The sequence below is a fragment of the Megascapheus bottae genome, chromosome X (genome assembly GCF_031878675.1).
Source record: "Megascapheus bottae isolate mThoBot1 chromosome X, mThoBot2.hap1, whole genome shotgun sequence".
Taxonomy (NCBI): Eukaryota; Metazoa; Chordata; class Mammalia; order Rodentia; family Geomyidae; genus Megascapheus; species Megascapheus bottae.
The window spans coordinates 77,134,019-77,152,455 of NC_143547.1; the positions used below are offsets into that span (position 1 = coordinate 77,134,019).

The following is an 18,437-nucleotide window of genomic DNA, read 5'->3' on the forward strand; positions in this document are numbered from 1 at the left end:
GCATAGATTCACAGATTATACACCTAACGTAATAAAGTTGAAGCATTATTACAAATTCTGTTTTGAAGAACATTTGGAAATCACCTTATTAGTTAATGATTTATGATGATACTCAGTTTTCCTTATCAATTCAATCACTAACAAAGAAACTATAAGATGGGTTGCATTTACTTAAATCAACTAAATATCACAAGTAAACATTTCAAATAATATTATTACCCTCTTTTCTTACCTCATCATTTTCATTGACACTTGAACTCTTCCTTGTAGATTTATACTGAAAAATATATAAACATATATTTTATTTTCCTTGAACATCTGAATTCTCCAGTTGTAAATTATGTGAGTCTTATTCTTATTTTATTCTTTTATTGGATCACTTCATATTAAACTTAGGTATAGTATAGTTTAAACAGTCCCACTGCAAATTAACACATATAATGTTATGTACAAACAATTTTAGGTACTTTAAATGTATCAAGTAATATTCCTTCCTACAATCCAGTTTCCCATTCATTCAGGTTCATAATCTGAGGGTTCTTCCATGACTTACTGTATCCAATAGTCGATCAAGTCAATTCTTTTTACAGTTTCTCTCAGACTTACCTCTGGTGAATCCTTTAAGATATCATCCTGTTCTATGCCCTCATTATCTCTCATATATTATTAAGAATTCTGGAGTGGGGGGGGAAAATAGTTCAAATGTAGAGGGCTTGCCTAGCATGTGAGAAATACGAGGTTCAATCCCCAGATCTCATCCTCCTCTATCTAAAACAAGATAAAAATCTAATAATTTAAAATTTAGAAAAACACTGCATTACACATAATATTGACTAATCAATATACTAGTGCTTACTATAAACTAGTACTAAATACCTTATTCATATTTTAATCCATTTAATCTTCAAAACAATATTATTGCCTCCATACTATATCTCTATTTTATAGATAACATGCTCAACATAAAAATGTTAATATGCAACTCAATTTTTCTAAGAAAGAATAAGAAAATACAGTATGAAAACCACATGAGATCTTTCCTTTTCTTTATCTTTTTCATGTTTGTATATGTGTGCACCAATACTGACACTTGAACTCACAGTCTGGGCATTGTCCCTTAGCTTTCTGGCTCAAAGCTGACAGTCTACCCACTTAAGCCAGTTCTACTTCCAACATTTGAGAATGTAATTGTAGGCACGAATCTCATAGTCTTTCCTGCCTGGAATGGCTTCAAACTGAAATCCTCAGACCTCAGCCTCCTGAACAGCTGAAGTGCCAGTCTGTTGGAATTAATTACTGACTCCGTCTCATAATTTCCTGATTTCTCCTTCAAGTTGTTAATAGATTATTCATCTATTGGCAGTTCATAACAGTCCTTTTGTAAAACTTACTTATTTTCAGAGCATATCCACACTTTTTTGGTCTGGTATTCAAGATTCTATTTAATAATCCCCTTATGTAGCATTATATTCCATTCAATAGTCTTTTAAAAATAGACTATCTTATATCTCAATCACAAGCTACAGAGTAAGCTGTAGTAGGAATTACAAATACAAAACATACATTCTACTAGTGTCTGCCCTCTGACAACTATGATTAATTTACAGTATGCATTTATTTCCAACTGATCCCAGACATAGCCTTGGAAAGTTTCAGCCACTGAATGAAGCTGGTATGTAAAAAAAAAGTGACATCCATAGGTAAGAGGTTTTCTGAGGTAATTGTATTCAATTCTATTCTATTTCAATGAAACAGAGACATCTGAGTGAACAGTGAATTAATATTATTAAGTGATTCTGCTTTGTGAAGTGTTATTCCTGTAACAGTATATCATTAAAGAATTTAATACTTAAAAAAATCCTGTGACGGAAGTTGCTATTATACTTATTTGTAAACTCATAATAATAATGATGATGATAATAACTCATCAGGTTAACATGACTTGCCAAAGTTACACAATTAGTAGATATCCAAGTAAGGAATAAGACCCAAGTAATTTGATTCTAGTTCAGGTAAGATGCTAGATATCCCTTTCTAAATCCTGAATGTGTACTACGAGTTTGCCAGAAGTAAAAGGGCCAGCAAGTATTTTCAGAATATGAAAAACAAACAGAAATGAAAACATCATAGCCAATATAGAAAACAAAAAGTAGTTTAGGAGCTGGACAATGATTGCTCACCCTTGTACTGCTAGTTACCAAAGAGGCCAAGATCGGAGGATTTCAGTTAGAAGTCAGTATGGGCAGAAAAATTCACTGAATTTCATCTCCAATTAAGGAGTGAAAATTCCAGACAGGATGCATGGTTCAAATTGCAAAGTGCTGGCTATAAGTCAAACTGCTGTATGAGAATATGAAGAACTGAGTCCTACCCATAATACCAACACACACACACACACACACTCTCTCTCTCTCTCTCTCTCTCTCTCTCTCTCTCTCTCTCTCTCTCTCTCTCTTTCTCTCTCTCTCAACACAAAAGCTATGTAGAAAGTGATGAAGAAAGAAGGAAACATAGAGAAGTAGGTGAGAAACATCTCAAACAATTTCAAGTGACCCAAATTATTTTGTTTGTAATAGCCAATAAAACCCCAGCATATTTCTCTAAGGGTTGAAAAAGGGTGACCATTGCAAAATATTATAATCACACAGATAAGAAAGTATGAAAATTCCAACAAAGACAAGGGTAGTAGAGATAGAAATAATTTTTTAAGGATATATGTTTAGCAGAGTGAATGCCTAATCAGGTATGGGGGGATGAGAAAGCAAAAGAATGAAAGAGGACTGAAATATTGACTTAGAGAAATGGGAGTATTTTTATCATTGGTATTGTGAGGAAGAAGCATATTGAATTTAAAATATAGGTAAGACATCCAGCAATTAGAAACACACGTGTGGAAACCAGACAAGAATTATTCAATACAAATTCAAACAAGTAGAATATTTTAAAAACATATGGAGTCATTAACTCTCAGAAGAGAGCTTTAAGAGTAATAAAGAAAAAAGATATTAAAATTAAATAGAAAAATGTCAGAAAAGAAATCAAACAAGAACATCAATTATGAGCACCAGTATTCCGTGCCTGTAATACTAATTTCTTGAGAGACAGAGAATGAGAGGAACATTATTCAATTTTATCCTGGGCCAAAAGTTCACAAAACTCCATCTCAATAAAATACAGGTACGGTGCCACATACCTGCTGAAGACTGAAATTAGGCTCAGGCAAAAAAAAGAAAAAAAAACTCTTTGCGAGACTCCATCTCACCCACAAAATGCTGGATATACTGGCATGCACCTGTTATCTCAGATACACAGAAAGAATAGAGAATTGCAGTGCTTGTCTAGGCAAAAAAAATATGAGATACTATTAAAAATAACTAGGGTACAAAGATTTGGAAGGATGGCACAAACAGTAGAAAGTCTACCTGACATGTGCAAATTTCTGCATTCAGACTCCAGTACCACATAGTAAAGGGGAAGGAACATCAAAAAGATAATGAGAGAACAATAAGAGAAGAAAATGGGATAGAAACCAAGAAAGGAAAATGTGGCCGTCACTGTCAAATGCTATGTTGGATTTGGCATTAATACGTCACACTAACCGCTAGTGAAGAACAGCTCAATGGAGAAATGAGATGAGAGCTAGATTCCAGTGGGTTAAGGAATAATCAGGGGGCCAAGACTTTGGCCTAGTGGTAGACTGCTTGCCTAGCATGTACGAAGACCTGGGTTCAATTCCTCAGTATCTCATACTTAGAAAAAAAGCTGGAAGTGGTGCTGAGGCTCAAGGGGTAGAGCTCTAGCCTTGAGAAAGTCCAAGGACAGTGTTCAGGCCCTGAGCTCAAGCCCAGGACTGGCAAAAAAAAAAGTCTTGAAACCCCTTTTCATAAGTAATTTAAAAAATTCAAAAGCTAACTTTCAAATGAAATTTAAAAAACTTTACTTTTACACTTGACAGAAGATATGTTATAACTAAAAGATGATGTTATAATAATGAAAACACTAGTGATTCCAAACTGTAGATCAACTTGTAACAGTATCATAATATATGTTATATTGGCCTTTTTCTTTTGGTTTATAATTCTGGGAATTAAACCCACCACTCCACACATATTTTTTTTGCCAGTGCTGGGCTTGAGCTCAGGGCCTGAGCACTGTCCTTGGGTTTTCCTCAAGGCTAGTGTTCTACCCTGAGCCACTGCACCATTTCTGGCTTTTTCTATGTATGTGGTACTGAGGAATCGAACCCCGGTCTTCGTGCATGCTAGGCAGGCACTCTACCACTAGGCCAAACTCCCAGCCCCTCCACACATATTTAATAATGTTATACCATTACTCTACACATTCCCTTTGATTTTACATTTTCTTGATTTGAGAGAGGGGAAAAAAAACAATCTTAGCATATTAATTTTTTTGCAGTGTCCTCACACTGACATCTTGTGACAAGTGAGGAGAATTACACATTGCCTACAAACATTTTTCAGTGACTGATGCTTTTTGGATGTGTTTACCAGTCCTGGGTCTTAATCGTGTGTGTGTGTGTGTGTGTGTGTGTGTGTGTGTGTGTGTGTGTGTGTGTGTGTTCTAAACGCTATTACTCTACCATTTTGAATCACAACACTACTTCTGATTTTTGGGTGGTTTACTGGAGTTAAGATTCTCACACTTTCCTAACCGGACTGACCTTGAACCACGATCTTCAGATCTTAGCTCCTTGAGTAGCTAGAATTACAGGCATGACCCACTGGCACTCAGCTAGAAGCTTATTTTTATACTAACATTATCAAGCAATAAATTAGCAGTACTTAATGATGATTATGTAATAGGCATTTCAAGTATTACACCATTTGATTTCTTAGATCAAGTTTTATGTACAACAAACCAGTTTTATTTAGTTTTTTTGGCTCAAGGTCTCGGGAACTGAAAAGGGGGAAACTTAAAATAAATGTACCTGTAAATGTTAAATGCAGATCTTAAAGGGTTGAGATGAAATTAATTTCATTATTTCTAAACAAAGTTCTCCTTAGAATGGCTTTCTTTTACTTATATCTTTATTTTATTTTTTATACTGGCCTACTAATAATAGAGTTGTTAGAAATGTCCAGCAATCATTTGTTGAAGGGTTAAACATGTCACTGATTTGCTAAGACATTTAACACTTTGCTTTGGTTTGGTTATCCAAACACATGTTACATTCCCTATATATAGAAAGATGTTAATATCTTGACATATATTTCTACCAAAGAGAAAGATAAAAACAAAGCCTTATTATTAGTGTATGAACTGAAAACAGACCATAAATCACCTAAATTAAAGTATAATCAGATAAGAATTGCACTGTGGGAAACAGAAAAGACAAAAAAAAATGGCCGGGAGTTCAGCCAAGTGGTAGAGTGCTTGCCTAGCATGCACGAAGACCCGGGTTCGATTCCTCGGTACCATATATATTGAAAAAAGCTGGAAGTGGTGCTGAGGCTCAAGTGGTAGAGTGCTAAGCCTTGAGAAGGTCCAAGGACAGTGCTCAGGCCCTGTGCCCAAGCCCAGGACTGGCAAAAAATAAGTAAATAAAACTGGAAAAAAATTTGCTATTCGAGGAGCAGGTGTCTGTACTGCTCATTAAAGTCAAATTCCAACAATAAATTCTGGCAAATACTTAAAATTATCCTAAATTCTGATTATTAATCTCTGTGAGTATGGCAAAACAAATAAGACAATAACACAATACTTATAATAACATACACAATAAAATTTCATTAACCATGTAAAGGTTTGGGATGATTCAAATACTCTGGAATTTCCTTTAAGATAACAGATACTCTCAAGAAATCTAAGATAATAAAAAAGGGAAAAAATAATGAATGGGGGCAAGGAGTTGGGCCTAGCAGTAGAGTGCTCACCTAGCATATGAGAAGCTCTAGGTTTGATTCCTTGGTATCCCAAACACAGAAAAATCCAGAAGTGGTGTTGTGTCTCAAGGATAGAGCATTAGTCAAGGATAATACCCAGGCCCTGAGTTCAAGCCCCAGACTGGCAAAAAAATGGATGAAATCACCCACAAATATTTTAGCAAAGTCTAAATTGTATTTATTTTAAAAATAGTTAAATACTAATTGTCAATACCTGTCAACTATTTGTTGAAATATATTCAATGAAAGTCCTTTCTTGATCTAGGAATGGTGGCACAAGCTTGAAATCACTGTATTTGGTAGAATGAGGCAGGACAATCAAGAGTTGCAAGCCAGCAGAGTGCTAGTGGCTCGCTCCTTCAATCCTAGCTACTGAGGAGGCTGAAAACTGAGGACTGCAGTTCAAAGCAACTCCAGGCAGGAAAGCCAGCAAAAACCCAGATGTAGAGCTGTGGCTCAAGTAATAGAGTGAAAGTCTTGACCAAAATAGCTGAAGCTAAAGGATAATTTTCAGGTCTGGAGTTCATGCCCCAGTAACAGCAAAAAAAAAAAAAAAAAAACCAAATAAGAGTCATAAGACAGCTTTGGGCTATACTATAAGATTCTATCTCCTTAAAACCCAAACATACCATTAATTGCTACAATCAGAAGTGTACTAAATAAAAATTTATTTTTCATTGAAAATATTTGGCAAATCATAATTTATATTGATCTATTCACTTTGATTACTTTAAATTACTAAAATTTTATAGTTACAATTAAATACCAGATCTACTCCACATACATATGAGAAGTCAAGATAAAGGTATTTGCTACATTTACCTTTAGAATTATATATTATTAACTTAAATCAAAACTGGACACTTTCAAAATTAACAAATACAAAATAAATTTTAAAATTTAATAATGTACCTTGAAATATTCTTTTCTAATTTGTTTACTCCGCCTCCTTTCTTCACTTTGCCAGATTATAGGTTGAGATTCTGGCCACTGTTGTTCAACTATTTGATCCTTCTGATTTTCTAAGGGCTATAATGAAACAATTTCTTGTAACTAAATAATTGAGAGTAAAATAATATGTGTATATTAGTAATTTAATTTCCTCTTACCTGCCATGTAAGGGGTGATAATGGTGAATTAACATCATCTGCTGAGACACTAAAAAATTAAAGATGTTTTATTATGTGATAAGATAGAAAAAAATCCTTAATTTATGAACATTTATGAACCTTACCTTTATGTTTCAACAGGAATGTAAAGACTACATCCATGTCTATCCTTTAAACTAATAACATGAAATGTACAATCGACAAGGCATATTTAAATTTCAGGAAATATCAAAATGGGTTTATACTATTTCAACCTTTTGTATAGGACTATTGTAAAGACTTTCAAGAAGCTAATAGTGTAATAATTATGTAACACAACAATAATAATGTCATCTCAAGTCAGTTTCAAAGAGACAAAAGGTACATATTTACTCTCATGTGAAAGTTAGATCTCACTTATAAGCATACATGAAAGCACCCAGCATTATGCAAACATATACAAATTGACTAAACTACACAGGGGAGGATTCCAATGATATAACTCTTGAACAAATGAACATCTGAGTTGGACTCTGATGGCTAATGCCTGTATTAATTCCAATGAACCAAAAAAGAAAGCCAGGAGTGGAGCAAGTCACGAAGTACTAGATGAGCGCGTAAGCTCAGGGAAAACAACTAGCCCCTGAGTCACAAACCCCAGAACCAGCACACACACACACACACACACACACACACACACACACACACACAAATGAATATCAGGAAGCTACAGGAAAAGGTAAAATGGAAGAGGGAATGTAGATGAGTGGAGAGAAAGTGTGGAGGACAAATACAGTTACAATATTCAATGTACATATGTGAAAATGGTACCAGGTAACTTGGGAGAGATGGGAGAAAATGACGGAACTGTTGATATTGATCAAGATTCATTATACTCATAAACCGATATACTACATTAAAATTCCTTTGTACAACTACTTAAGTATAATAAAAAAGTAACATTAAAAATAAAAGCAAGGGTCTTGGAGCCTGGCATAGTGGTAGAGTACTTGCCTAGCATGCATGAGTGCCTGTGTTTGATTCCTCGGTAACATATACACAGAAAAAGACAAAAGTGGTGCTGTTGCTCAAGTGGTCGAGCGCTAGCCTTGAGAAAACCAAAGCTTAAGCACTAGGACTGGCAAAAATAAATAAATAAATAAATAAATAAATAAATAAATAAATATCAAAATGCTGTAAAATGAAATGCTTAGTGCAAGGTAGTTAGGAGCATTGTCTGAGGAAGGGATTGATACAGTACTGTGGGACCCAGATAGTTCCCATAGAATGTGTTCCTTTAAACAAAAAAATGGAACCTGCCCTGAACGTCTCTGGCTTCCTATCTCACCATGTGATCAATCACCTTAACACATCTCCCAACATTGTGATGACATGTGCCATAAAGATCTCATTAGAGCCAATGAAAAATGTACCTAATTATAAAAAATACATAAATTAAAGAGAAAGAGGTACAATCTCAGCACAGACACAAGATTATAGAATAAAAAGGTATGAAGTCATGCTGGAAAAAAAAAGAAAATACTTCTGTTCCTAATCTGAAATGGTGCCGGTGGCAGAAAGAAGGCTCTTCTGTAGGCTGATAGTAGGCTTTAACATGAATGTTATAAAGGCCACTAGAAAACAAGAAATGGGAGTTGCACTATCACACTTATAGCCCAGAACCATCATTGTTGCACAAAATAGAAGTACAAGTACGATCTTTTTTAGTTGGTCATGGAACTTGAACTAAGGACGTAGGCTCTGTCCTGAGATTTTTCACAGAAGGCTAGTGCTCTACCAGTTTGAGCCACAGTACCATTTATTACCACATGTTAAAACTGAGGGTTCTGAATCTGACAAATCTGAATTTGAATTCTAACTCTAACTTGCATTAGCTATGTTACCTTGAGGTAACTTGTTAATTTCTGAGTCTCAAGTTTGTTCATCTATAAAATGGGGATCATTACCTAAACTTGAGTAACACTTGTGCTGAAGCCATGAGACTACTGAGCTCTTTTATTTGAATGCCCTGATCTTAACCTCTTCTCAGTTAATTTTGTTCAAGTCACTTTTTACTGGCCCTGATTAGTCTTGTGTGGCACATGCCTGTTGCCTTAGACCTCTTCCAGCACAAGGCCCTGTTCTCCACAAATTAGAAATTCCTTCTAATATTTCTTTTTCTTTTTTTTGCCAGTCCTGGGCTTGAGCTCAGGGCCTGAGCACTGTCCTTGGACTTTCTCAAGGCTAGAGCTCTGCCACTTGAGCCTCAGCACCACTTCCAGCTTTTTTCTATGTATGTGGTACCGAGGAATCGAACCCGGGTCTTCATGCATGCTAGGTAAGCACTTTAACCACTAGGCCAAACTCCCGGCCCCTCCTTCTAATATTTCTACTGTTTATGCTTTGCAGCCAAATATTGTCCTCCCTTTCACATAATTTTGGGGCTATCACTTCGGACAAATTATTTCATAAATGCAAACCCTTCCAACTCATCCATATTATATTCTACCTAGAGTCTAGTTAATGGGCATTTAAAATGAATTTTAGGTATATATTACTGATGCAATTACTTTTATCTAATCTGATAATATGCTTTATTTTCTATATAATAACTAGTAATATTTGCATGCAATATTGTACTTATTACTCAAAAAAGTAAATATTAATACATGTGACATTGAAGATTATCTAACAAATTATATTAATAAAGACATCATGTTTTACTAATCTAAAAAATGGGGATCATCAACAGTAAAACCTTCATAATATTACTGTAAGGATTAAATGAGACTACATATCAGAAGCATTAAGAACATAGAACAAGCATCCAACAAATGTTAATTCTATGTGCTTCTGTGATTCTACCCAGACTTGGAACTGTACATTTCCATGGGCTGACTCAGGAGTTGAGTCTAAGGTAAATTTTCAAACTACCAAAGCAATTAAAAAAATCCTGAACTCTTTTTACCTCTTTGGAATTTGCTTTTGTAAACAGATTATCTTTATAGCAAAGATATAAAACATCCAGTTGAAATAATCAAAAAGCAAACAATAACAAACAACAACTACGAAGATCACATTACTGATAGGAACAGCAATACAACAAATATGCTGAGTCTATTATCAAGACAAAGTTTAGGACTAAGCAAAATAATTAGCAGTTTTGTTCATAGCAAAACTAAATTGAATTCACTTGTGACAAATTGTAAATTATCTCATTATATTATATTTATATAATTTATTCAATTAGAGCTCATTTAAAGAAAAATTACTGTAGGATCAAGTGTCAATATAAAATACTAAATATAAGGACTAAGATATATTTGTACCTCTTTTCACATTCCACAGTTTGTTTCAGCTTGTTTCTAATGACAGAAGTTGAATGATTAAGAATCCTAGAAGCAAATCAACACATTAATTATAAAATACACTGAAGAGAATACAGTATATACAAGACATAAAGTATCTCCAAAATAAACTTCATCTAGTCCATGAAGTTCTTCAGTAGAAAATATTTAAACGATATTTAGATCAGATGCCCATAAGCACACTATTTATGTAAGACTAAAATTCACCAATTCATGCATTTATACATCCTTTTAAATGTTTATGTACCTTCTAGCCATCTATCTTATTTGTGGCTGAGACAGAAGATAAAGCGATATAGACTTTTTAGGTAGCATTATAAGTGATTTAGTTTTCCCAGCACAGCAAATGGTATGAATTATGTTAATACATATACATAATTATGTTGCCAAAACCCAATAATAAACTTTAATTCTAAATGTAAAACCATTACTGAACTTTAATCCTTTAAAAAATCCACAATTTTCTGAAATGTTTAATAATCAAATGAAACTGGATTAGAATATTAAAACAAAGAATGTGAAAAACGATGAGTTACAAGGCAGAACTATTTGTCCATAGTTTTATCTTTCTAAATATTAATCTCAATGTCAGAAGTAATGAATTACTATCTTTCTCTAAATAATTATATATGTATAAGAGCTTTTAATATCACTACAAAAATAAATGTGATTTGAATTTTCATTTTAGAGTTCAGTGTTAAAAAGGAATCAAGGGCCGGGAGTTTTGTGTAGTTGTAGAGTGCTTGCTTAGCATGCACGAACAGCTGGGTTCAATTCCTCAATACCATATACATAGAAAAAATCCTTTAAGTGGTGCTGAGGCTCAAGTGGTAGAGCTCTAGCCTTGAGAAAGTCCAAGGACAGTGCTCAGGCCCTGAGCTCAAACCCAGGACTGGCAAAAAAAAAAAAGGAATCAAAACAACATATGTGATTCAAAATAACATCTTCAGATCAGATATCAAGGGTAAAATGCAGAAAAAAGTCATGAGTTTGGCCTAGTCGTAGAAAAAATTAAAGCAACATATTAGTTGATATGAAAGGAAGTAAATAGAAGCTGTTATAAAGAATTGAATTTAACATCATATAGATCTCCTCACTAGTTTGGATCTATTTATCTAGCTTAGAGAAGACACGGTGAGGTGTGAAAGAACTGTTATAAGCACGTCACCATAGGTTTAGCTATAAACTAAAATTCCCTCAAACACTTAAAAATAGAAGACTATCAAAATATATGAACAAAAATAGAAGACTATAGTTAATGACATATCTAAGGAAATGTTATTCCTTATCTGGGGAAACAAAAAGGAAAGCAAATATTAAAAGTAAGATATGCTTTATAAAAAGAGAAAGGGTAATAAGTACTATCCTGGGAGAAATAGCAGAATTATTGCAAGGACAAAAGTAGTCGATCTACAATAAAATCTGATTACTCCCCAAACCACACTCACTAGAGTTGTGATGATGAACATGCAAGAGTCATACTGGAGCCAAAAATTGTTGGTTCCACGTTTTTAACACAAGATAATATACCTGAAAATTTACCTGCATGATATTTTACAATGTATATTGATAGTTTATATCTCACTCTGTGATAAGCAATGTTCAAATAGCTACTTATCTAACACACTTCCCTAACAGTCCCCATATTTATTTTAAGTAAAAAGACTACACAATTCAGCTGCATAAACCTAGCCCCTTAATACTTAAGGCTTCCACCAACTCTAGATACCTTGTTTTCCGTCCTGCTGCTCTGGTCCTCTGGAAGAGTTTGTCACTGAATGATGATCTATAACTTAAAGGCCTCCATCTATATTCACATTTCACATATATCAATCAAAGCAAAAAAAATGAGATAAGGAAGATGATGTTTTTGGATAAGATAAGGAAGTCATTAGTAAAGAAAGCAGAAAAGAAGAATGGCTGGGTTCTAGAGTTGAAAGAACTCTCCAAATAGTTTTAACAAATGGATGTTCCTCAAATCGAAATGCTGATATAATCAAATAAAAAAACAGGTAATGTGATCATTTCTGCCATTTTGAATAAAAAATTTTTCTCAAAGTCTGATTTCACATTCCATGATCCTTAATTGTACTTTAATTATTTAACTTTTCACATTTGTTTTTGTTATCTAGCTATGTCACACTCAGACGCACATCCTTCCACAATAAAGAAAAACCCTCAGGACACCTAAAAGCAAATAAAATAATTATTAAAAGGAAAGACAAAACAGAAAGTACTATAGAATAAGCTAGAAGTAATGAAAATACAACAACAATCAGCCAACTTAAAGCTACTGACTGCAGAAGCCCATATTTTAATTCTTGTCTTAAGACAGTAATTCTGTTTTATATGGAAAATCTACTTCTAAATCCACATGAGAAAATCATAATATAAATAGTGGTCACTTTCTAATGCTGTTACATGAATAAGATCATAATTACTAATTCTACAAACGTAAGTAAAGCTGATTAAAATTTGTACAATTGACTCAATAATTTACAAAGCAGTTTTATTTTTTTCAACAGAATTTCCTTTATTTTATTGCCAAATAAATATGAGGAATATTCCTCTTGATGACTAACACCAAAAAGGAGGATATTCTAATATACATTTCATTCCAATCTCCTTCCATGATTTTTTCTCACTCTAGAAAAGAAAAATGTATATTTTGTGGTAAAAATATGGAATATAAGATCTACCTTGGTAACTTCTTTTTTGGGTGCCAGTCCTGGAGCTTGAACTCAGTACTTGAGGACTCCCCCTGAGGTTTTCTACTCAAGGCTACTGCTCTACCACCTTAAGCCACAGTGCCTTTAGAGTTTAATGTTAAAAAGGAATCAAAAAACAAATGTGATTCAAAAATAAAATTTTCAGATATCAAGAGTTAAAACAAAGAAAAAAACTAAAGCTACATGTTTAATTGGAGGTAAGAATGTCACAGACTTCCCTACCAGGGCTGGTTTTGAACTGCAATCTTCAGATCTCAGCCTCCTCAGTAGCTAGGATTAGAAGCATGAGTTACCAGTGCCTGGCGTTAACGCATTTTTTAAGTGTTTAATGCAGTATTGTTAACTACAGGTACAACGCACAAAAATCCTTAGAATTTATTCAACATGGAACATTACTTTTAATATTTGAATTATTGGCTTTTGGGTTGCTACTTTTTAGGGAGTAGTTTGCTTTCTTTCTTTTTTTAGATTTTATTAATATTGATTTTTACATCATATTTCAAATGTCAAGGTTAACAAATAAGTATTCAAGAATGGGATCTCTATTTGCAATCACTGGCACATAAATTTAAGAACAAAATTAAAATTAAGCTGAGAGTTTGTATGTCATAGATATATATCAAGCTATGTAACATTATGTCTGTAAGACAAAGTCTTAAAATGTACCCTAGATAGTCTTGAACTATCAATTCCTGTTTCCACTTCCTTCCCCCCATTTTGGGTTCTTAATTATGTACACTGACCTCTTGTTACACTATTAAGATAATTTCACCCAGCAATTAATAATGAAAATTTTCTTAACGTATCAAAGACTTAAAAAAATAATATGAACTAAACAAATGGCAAAACAGCCACAAGAAAGCCATCATGGAATGCAACATGAGTCGCTGTTAATTACCTCTGTTTTTGGAGTATATACATGCTTTTAGCCTAGTGTTAGTATTGCATTTAACTTCACATGGAACCAAGTTCAATCAACACAATTTACAGTCAGAGGAAGATTCCTAGCTATTATTTCCTAATATGTCAGGTGAATCTTATTCTACATAAATTATTTCTAATTGACACTCATAAAGATGAAATTATAATTACTGTGTTAATACCTAACACATAAGTCTGTACCTGCTCTGTGAAACTTTAAATTATACATATCATATATACTCTACTTAGCAGTGAAACTATTGTGCTTATCATCATGAAAAGGGAATAGTGGTATTTTTATGATTCTACAATAATATTTTTCTCAATGTTAAGAATAAGAACATAAAAGTAAATTCCTCATAAGACTTTTTTAATGCCTCCAAAAATTAGACACATTCCATTGAGATATATTAGTGTTTTCATCTAAAGGTCTCTTGTGCTATATGTGGTACCATCTAAAAATGATGATTTCAAAAAAACAGTTAAAGATAGAAATTACTTTTGCAAATATCTTAAAGAAAATCACAGATAATTTAAGATAATTTTAGGTAAAGTAAAAACTCCTAATTACTAAATCTGATTTAATTTTAAAGAGCCAATCAATCAATAACAATATAATACAATGTGTCAATTTTGAACAAGGTATGATTCTAAATGCTTTTTGAACTAATTACAAACTATCATAAAAATAAAGCCTATGGAAGATGTGCTACTGAGTGACGTTTGACCTAGGCTAGAAAGAGTAACTAATAGGAATAGATGAAAATCTACTATGACAATGGTAGGACAAAAACTTCTGTAATATACAGGAGAATGATAAAATAAGAAACTTTTTACTCATATTCTTTTTTATTTTTTGCCATTCCTGGCTGGGGCTTGAACTCAAGGCCTGGGCATTGTCCATAAGCTTCTTTTGCTCAAGGCTAACACTCTACCACTTAAGCAACAGAACCATTTCCAGCTTTTTCTGTTTAGGTACTGAAGAACAGAACCCAGGGCTTCATGCATACTAGGCAAGCACTGTAGCACTAAGCCACATTCACAGCCCAATACGTTCTTTCATTCTTAACACAATGAGAAGAAAAATGCATCAAGAAAATTTTAAAAATCTTTCATCTGCTAGGTACAAGAGATTCACACTCAACTATTTTTAAGTTCCACAAAGCAGGTAGTGGTATGTTTCATCAAATCTCTTAAGACACATATAGTGTGATCAACAATTAAATTCTACTGAAGGGAGAAATTTATGCACATCCTCCAACTAATATTTGAAAATATTTCACAAATATCATTAGAAATGAATTACTAGAAATGATTAGAAGATAAATATCAGAAAAGGTTTGGAGAACATTATGGTACAAGAAAAACATGCACTAAGAATGAAGATTAATTATATAAAAGTGGTAAAGGTAAGTGATACTTTCTAGTATGAAATTTTTAACTACAAGTTTAGTACCTGTGCAAAATATTATACTCATTTAATAGTGACTAATCTAATTAGCCCTTATCTAAATTCCCCTAAAAAGAGTTTCTTAAAATCCACATAATTGTCATTTAATCAATTTTATTGTTGTTGTTTGTTCTTACAACATTAAAGATGGAATTCAAGACTCTTGTACACTCTACCTCTGTGAGATAACAGCAACCTTAAGTTGCATCTTTTACTGGGGTGGGGGAGTTGTTTGTTTTGAGACAGGGTCCCAGTACATTTTGAAAGGTGGTCTAGACCGCTGAATCTCCTTTCTCAGCCTCTTGAATGCTAGGATTATGGACATGCACTATAACTAGCTGATAAATTCTAACAGTACTTTTCAAAACATATTTAAACAAGTGCCAGTATATTTTAAAGTTGAAACTTCTAAAATATTGTCATATTAAGCACAGAATACGATTTCATATCCATAATAAATGTACCATATTTGTTCTCTAACATGTTCAGAAGCATTCAAAACTGTCTTGGACTTTGGAACTAAAATATACTATTCACAGTACATGAAGATGGTAACCGCTGATCCTGAGCAGTACTTAAACATTTTCCTATACTCAAAATGGACTTCATTTGATTTTATACTCTTTCACCTAGTTGTCCTGATTACAAAGTCATGTATTTGGAAAAACTCTAACCTGAGTGAAAAACAGTCCTGATCAAGACGAAATCACCACGATGATTTAATCAACCATTACCTGATGTACCTCAATTCTAATGAGTTTATCTGTTAGGAGTAACTAAGGAGTAAAGAAAAATAAAACATATACTTGCTAAATATGCCATGAACTTAGAAAAAATGCTATTAGTATAAATGCCTTTGTGTGCTATATTGTATAGATTAATAAACTAGGTATTTGGGTTCATCATACAGGAATAACAAATACCTAACTGATCTTAAAAACAGAGACCTAGCCCGGTGCAGTGGCTCACGCCTGTAATCTTAGTGACTCGGGAGGCTAAAATCTGAGGATCACAGTTCAAAGCAAGCCCAGGCACTAAAGGCCCTGAGACTTATTTCTAATTAACCACCAGAAAAGTGGAAGTTGTGCTGTGACTCACGGGGTAGGGCAGTAGCCTTGAGCTGAAAAGCTCAAAGACAGCGTCCAGGCCCAGTGTTCAAGCCCCACAACTGAGGGAAAAAAAACAGAGACCAGGGCTGGGGTAGACCTTGGTGATAGATTGTTTGCCTAGCATACAAGAGGCTGAGTTGGAGTTCCACCACAAAAATACATAAAGTGATTATGTCAGTTTTATAATTAATTTTACATTTCTCTCCTATGAATTTTTTAGTCTTATTGTAGTCACTTGGAAATACATTTTAAAGGGACCCTACAGTAACTTGAAACAATATAGTGTTTGATGAACTTTAAATAATTTGGTGTAATAATTATAAAATTTGCATATTAAAATTCATTATTAAAGAGAATACCTGTTTTTCTGTTCTTGTTTCAGTAACTGAGCGGCTATTTTCCTCAAATCAGTTACTTCCTTCAATTCATCATCATCTTCTGCAAGTAACTGTTCTTTCTCAAGTCTGAAAAGTGACACAAACATGGTTATCCAAAAAATAAAGCAAATGGTATTTATGTCACAATAAAGAAATGGAAAAAAGCACTGTCACCAGTAAAAGCTAAAATACTTACGCCCTTGTAAAATACTTAAAGAAATAAGAGTTAGGACATAACATTTACATTCTCTACTCCATATAAAATGTGACATACTAGATATGTTAATACAATGAATGGCAAATAAGGGTAAAACAAACTGCCATTTTTAAACTTCTAAAATGTATAATGGCCATATCAATATAGTAATGCATTTTGTTAAATGTTGAGTGTAATAAGAACTGTAAAGCTCTATATGGCCTGCCTTTTTAAACAAAAGCTGAAGTGAAATTGTTCATGTTAATAAACTATAATACCTTTGCCAGTTTAATCAATTTCATTGTAAACGTTCCTTAAAAATGCAGAAAAGTGGCCGGGAATTTGGCCTAGTGGTAGAGTGCTTGCCTAGCTTGCACGAAGACCCAGGTTCAAATTTCCTTGGTACCACATACATAGAAAAAAAAAGCCAGAAGTGGTGCAGAGGCTCAAGTGGTAGAGCACTAGCCTTAAGAAAGTCCAAGGATAGTGTTCAGGCCGTGAACTCAAGCCCAGATCTGGCAAAAAAAAAAAAAAAACCTACAGAAAAGTTTAAAGGAAGAGAATACAAAATGTTTCCAATAAAATTTGCAAATTTTCTCATTAAAATACCTCATTTGGAGCCGGGAGTTTAGCCTAGTGATAGAGTGCTTGCCTAGCATGCACAAAGACCCAGGTTCCATTCCTTGTTACCACATACATAGAAAAAAAGCCAGAAATGGCACTGTGGCTCAAGTGATAGAGCTCTAGCCTCGAGAAAGCTCAAGAACAGTGCTCAGGCCCTGAGCTCAAGCCCAGGATTGGCAAAACAAAACAAAACGAAACAACACAAAAACTCATTTCAACACTTACAGGAAACAAATAAATTTTGAAATAAATTCTTCGCAAAATTCTAATTATTTTCTCCCAAAGTATTTCATTTAAAAATACACTGTCAAATCACAAACAATTTTTTTTTCTTTTTGTGTGTGTGCCAATATTTGGCTTGAACTCAGGGCCTCACACACTTGCTGAGCTTTATCACTCACAGATGCTTTACTATCACGTTAGCCACACACATGAACTCAAGACCTCACAATCATCCTAAGCTTTTACACCCACAGTTGCTGCTATACCTCTTCAGCCACACCTCTAGTCCAGGGTTGTTAGTGTGTGTGTATTTTCAGTTTGGTTTTGAGGGGTTTTCTTTTTGGTTAATTGGATATAGAGTCTTGAGATTTTTTTTTTCTTCCTAGATCTGCTTTAAGTCATGATCCTTAAATCTCAGCCCAAGCTCCTACTAGCTAGGATTACAAGTGT

The 18,437-nt window shown here is 33.8% G+C and overlaps 1 protein-coding gene across 5 annotated transcripts in view; it reads right to left on the reverse strand.

Moving 5' to 3' along the window:
• Positions 1 to 18,437, reverse strand: part of Lrch2 (leucine rich repeats and calponin homology domain containing 2) — an 89,229-nt gene that overhangs the window by 15,732 nt on the left and 55,060 nt on the right. For 3 of the 5 annotated variants that reach the window (XM_090325842.1, XM_090325838.1, XM_090325843.1), the window contains exons 11-16: positions 16,928 to 17,032; positions 12,089 to 12,166; positions 10,321 to 10,386; positions 7,013 to 7,061; positions 6,816 to 6,932; positions 233 to 277 (exon numbers count right to left, since the gene is read on the reverse strand). In XM_090325842.1, the coding sequence (XP_090181968.1) occupies positions 233 to 277; positions 6,816 to 6,932; positions 7,013 to 7,061; positions 10,321 to 10,386; positions 12,089 to 12,166; positions 16,928 to 17,032 (460 nt within the window). The remainder of the gene's footprint in view (positions 1 to 232; positions 278 to 6,815; positions 6,933 to 7,012; positions 7,062 to 10,320; positions 10,387 to 12,088; positions 12,167 to 16,927; positions 17,033 to 18,437) is intronic. The other 2 variants (XM_090325841.1, XM_090325839.1) reach the window with 1 other exon arrangement.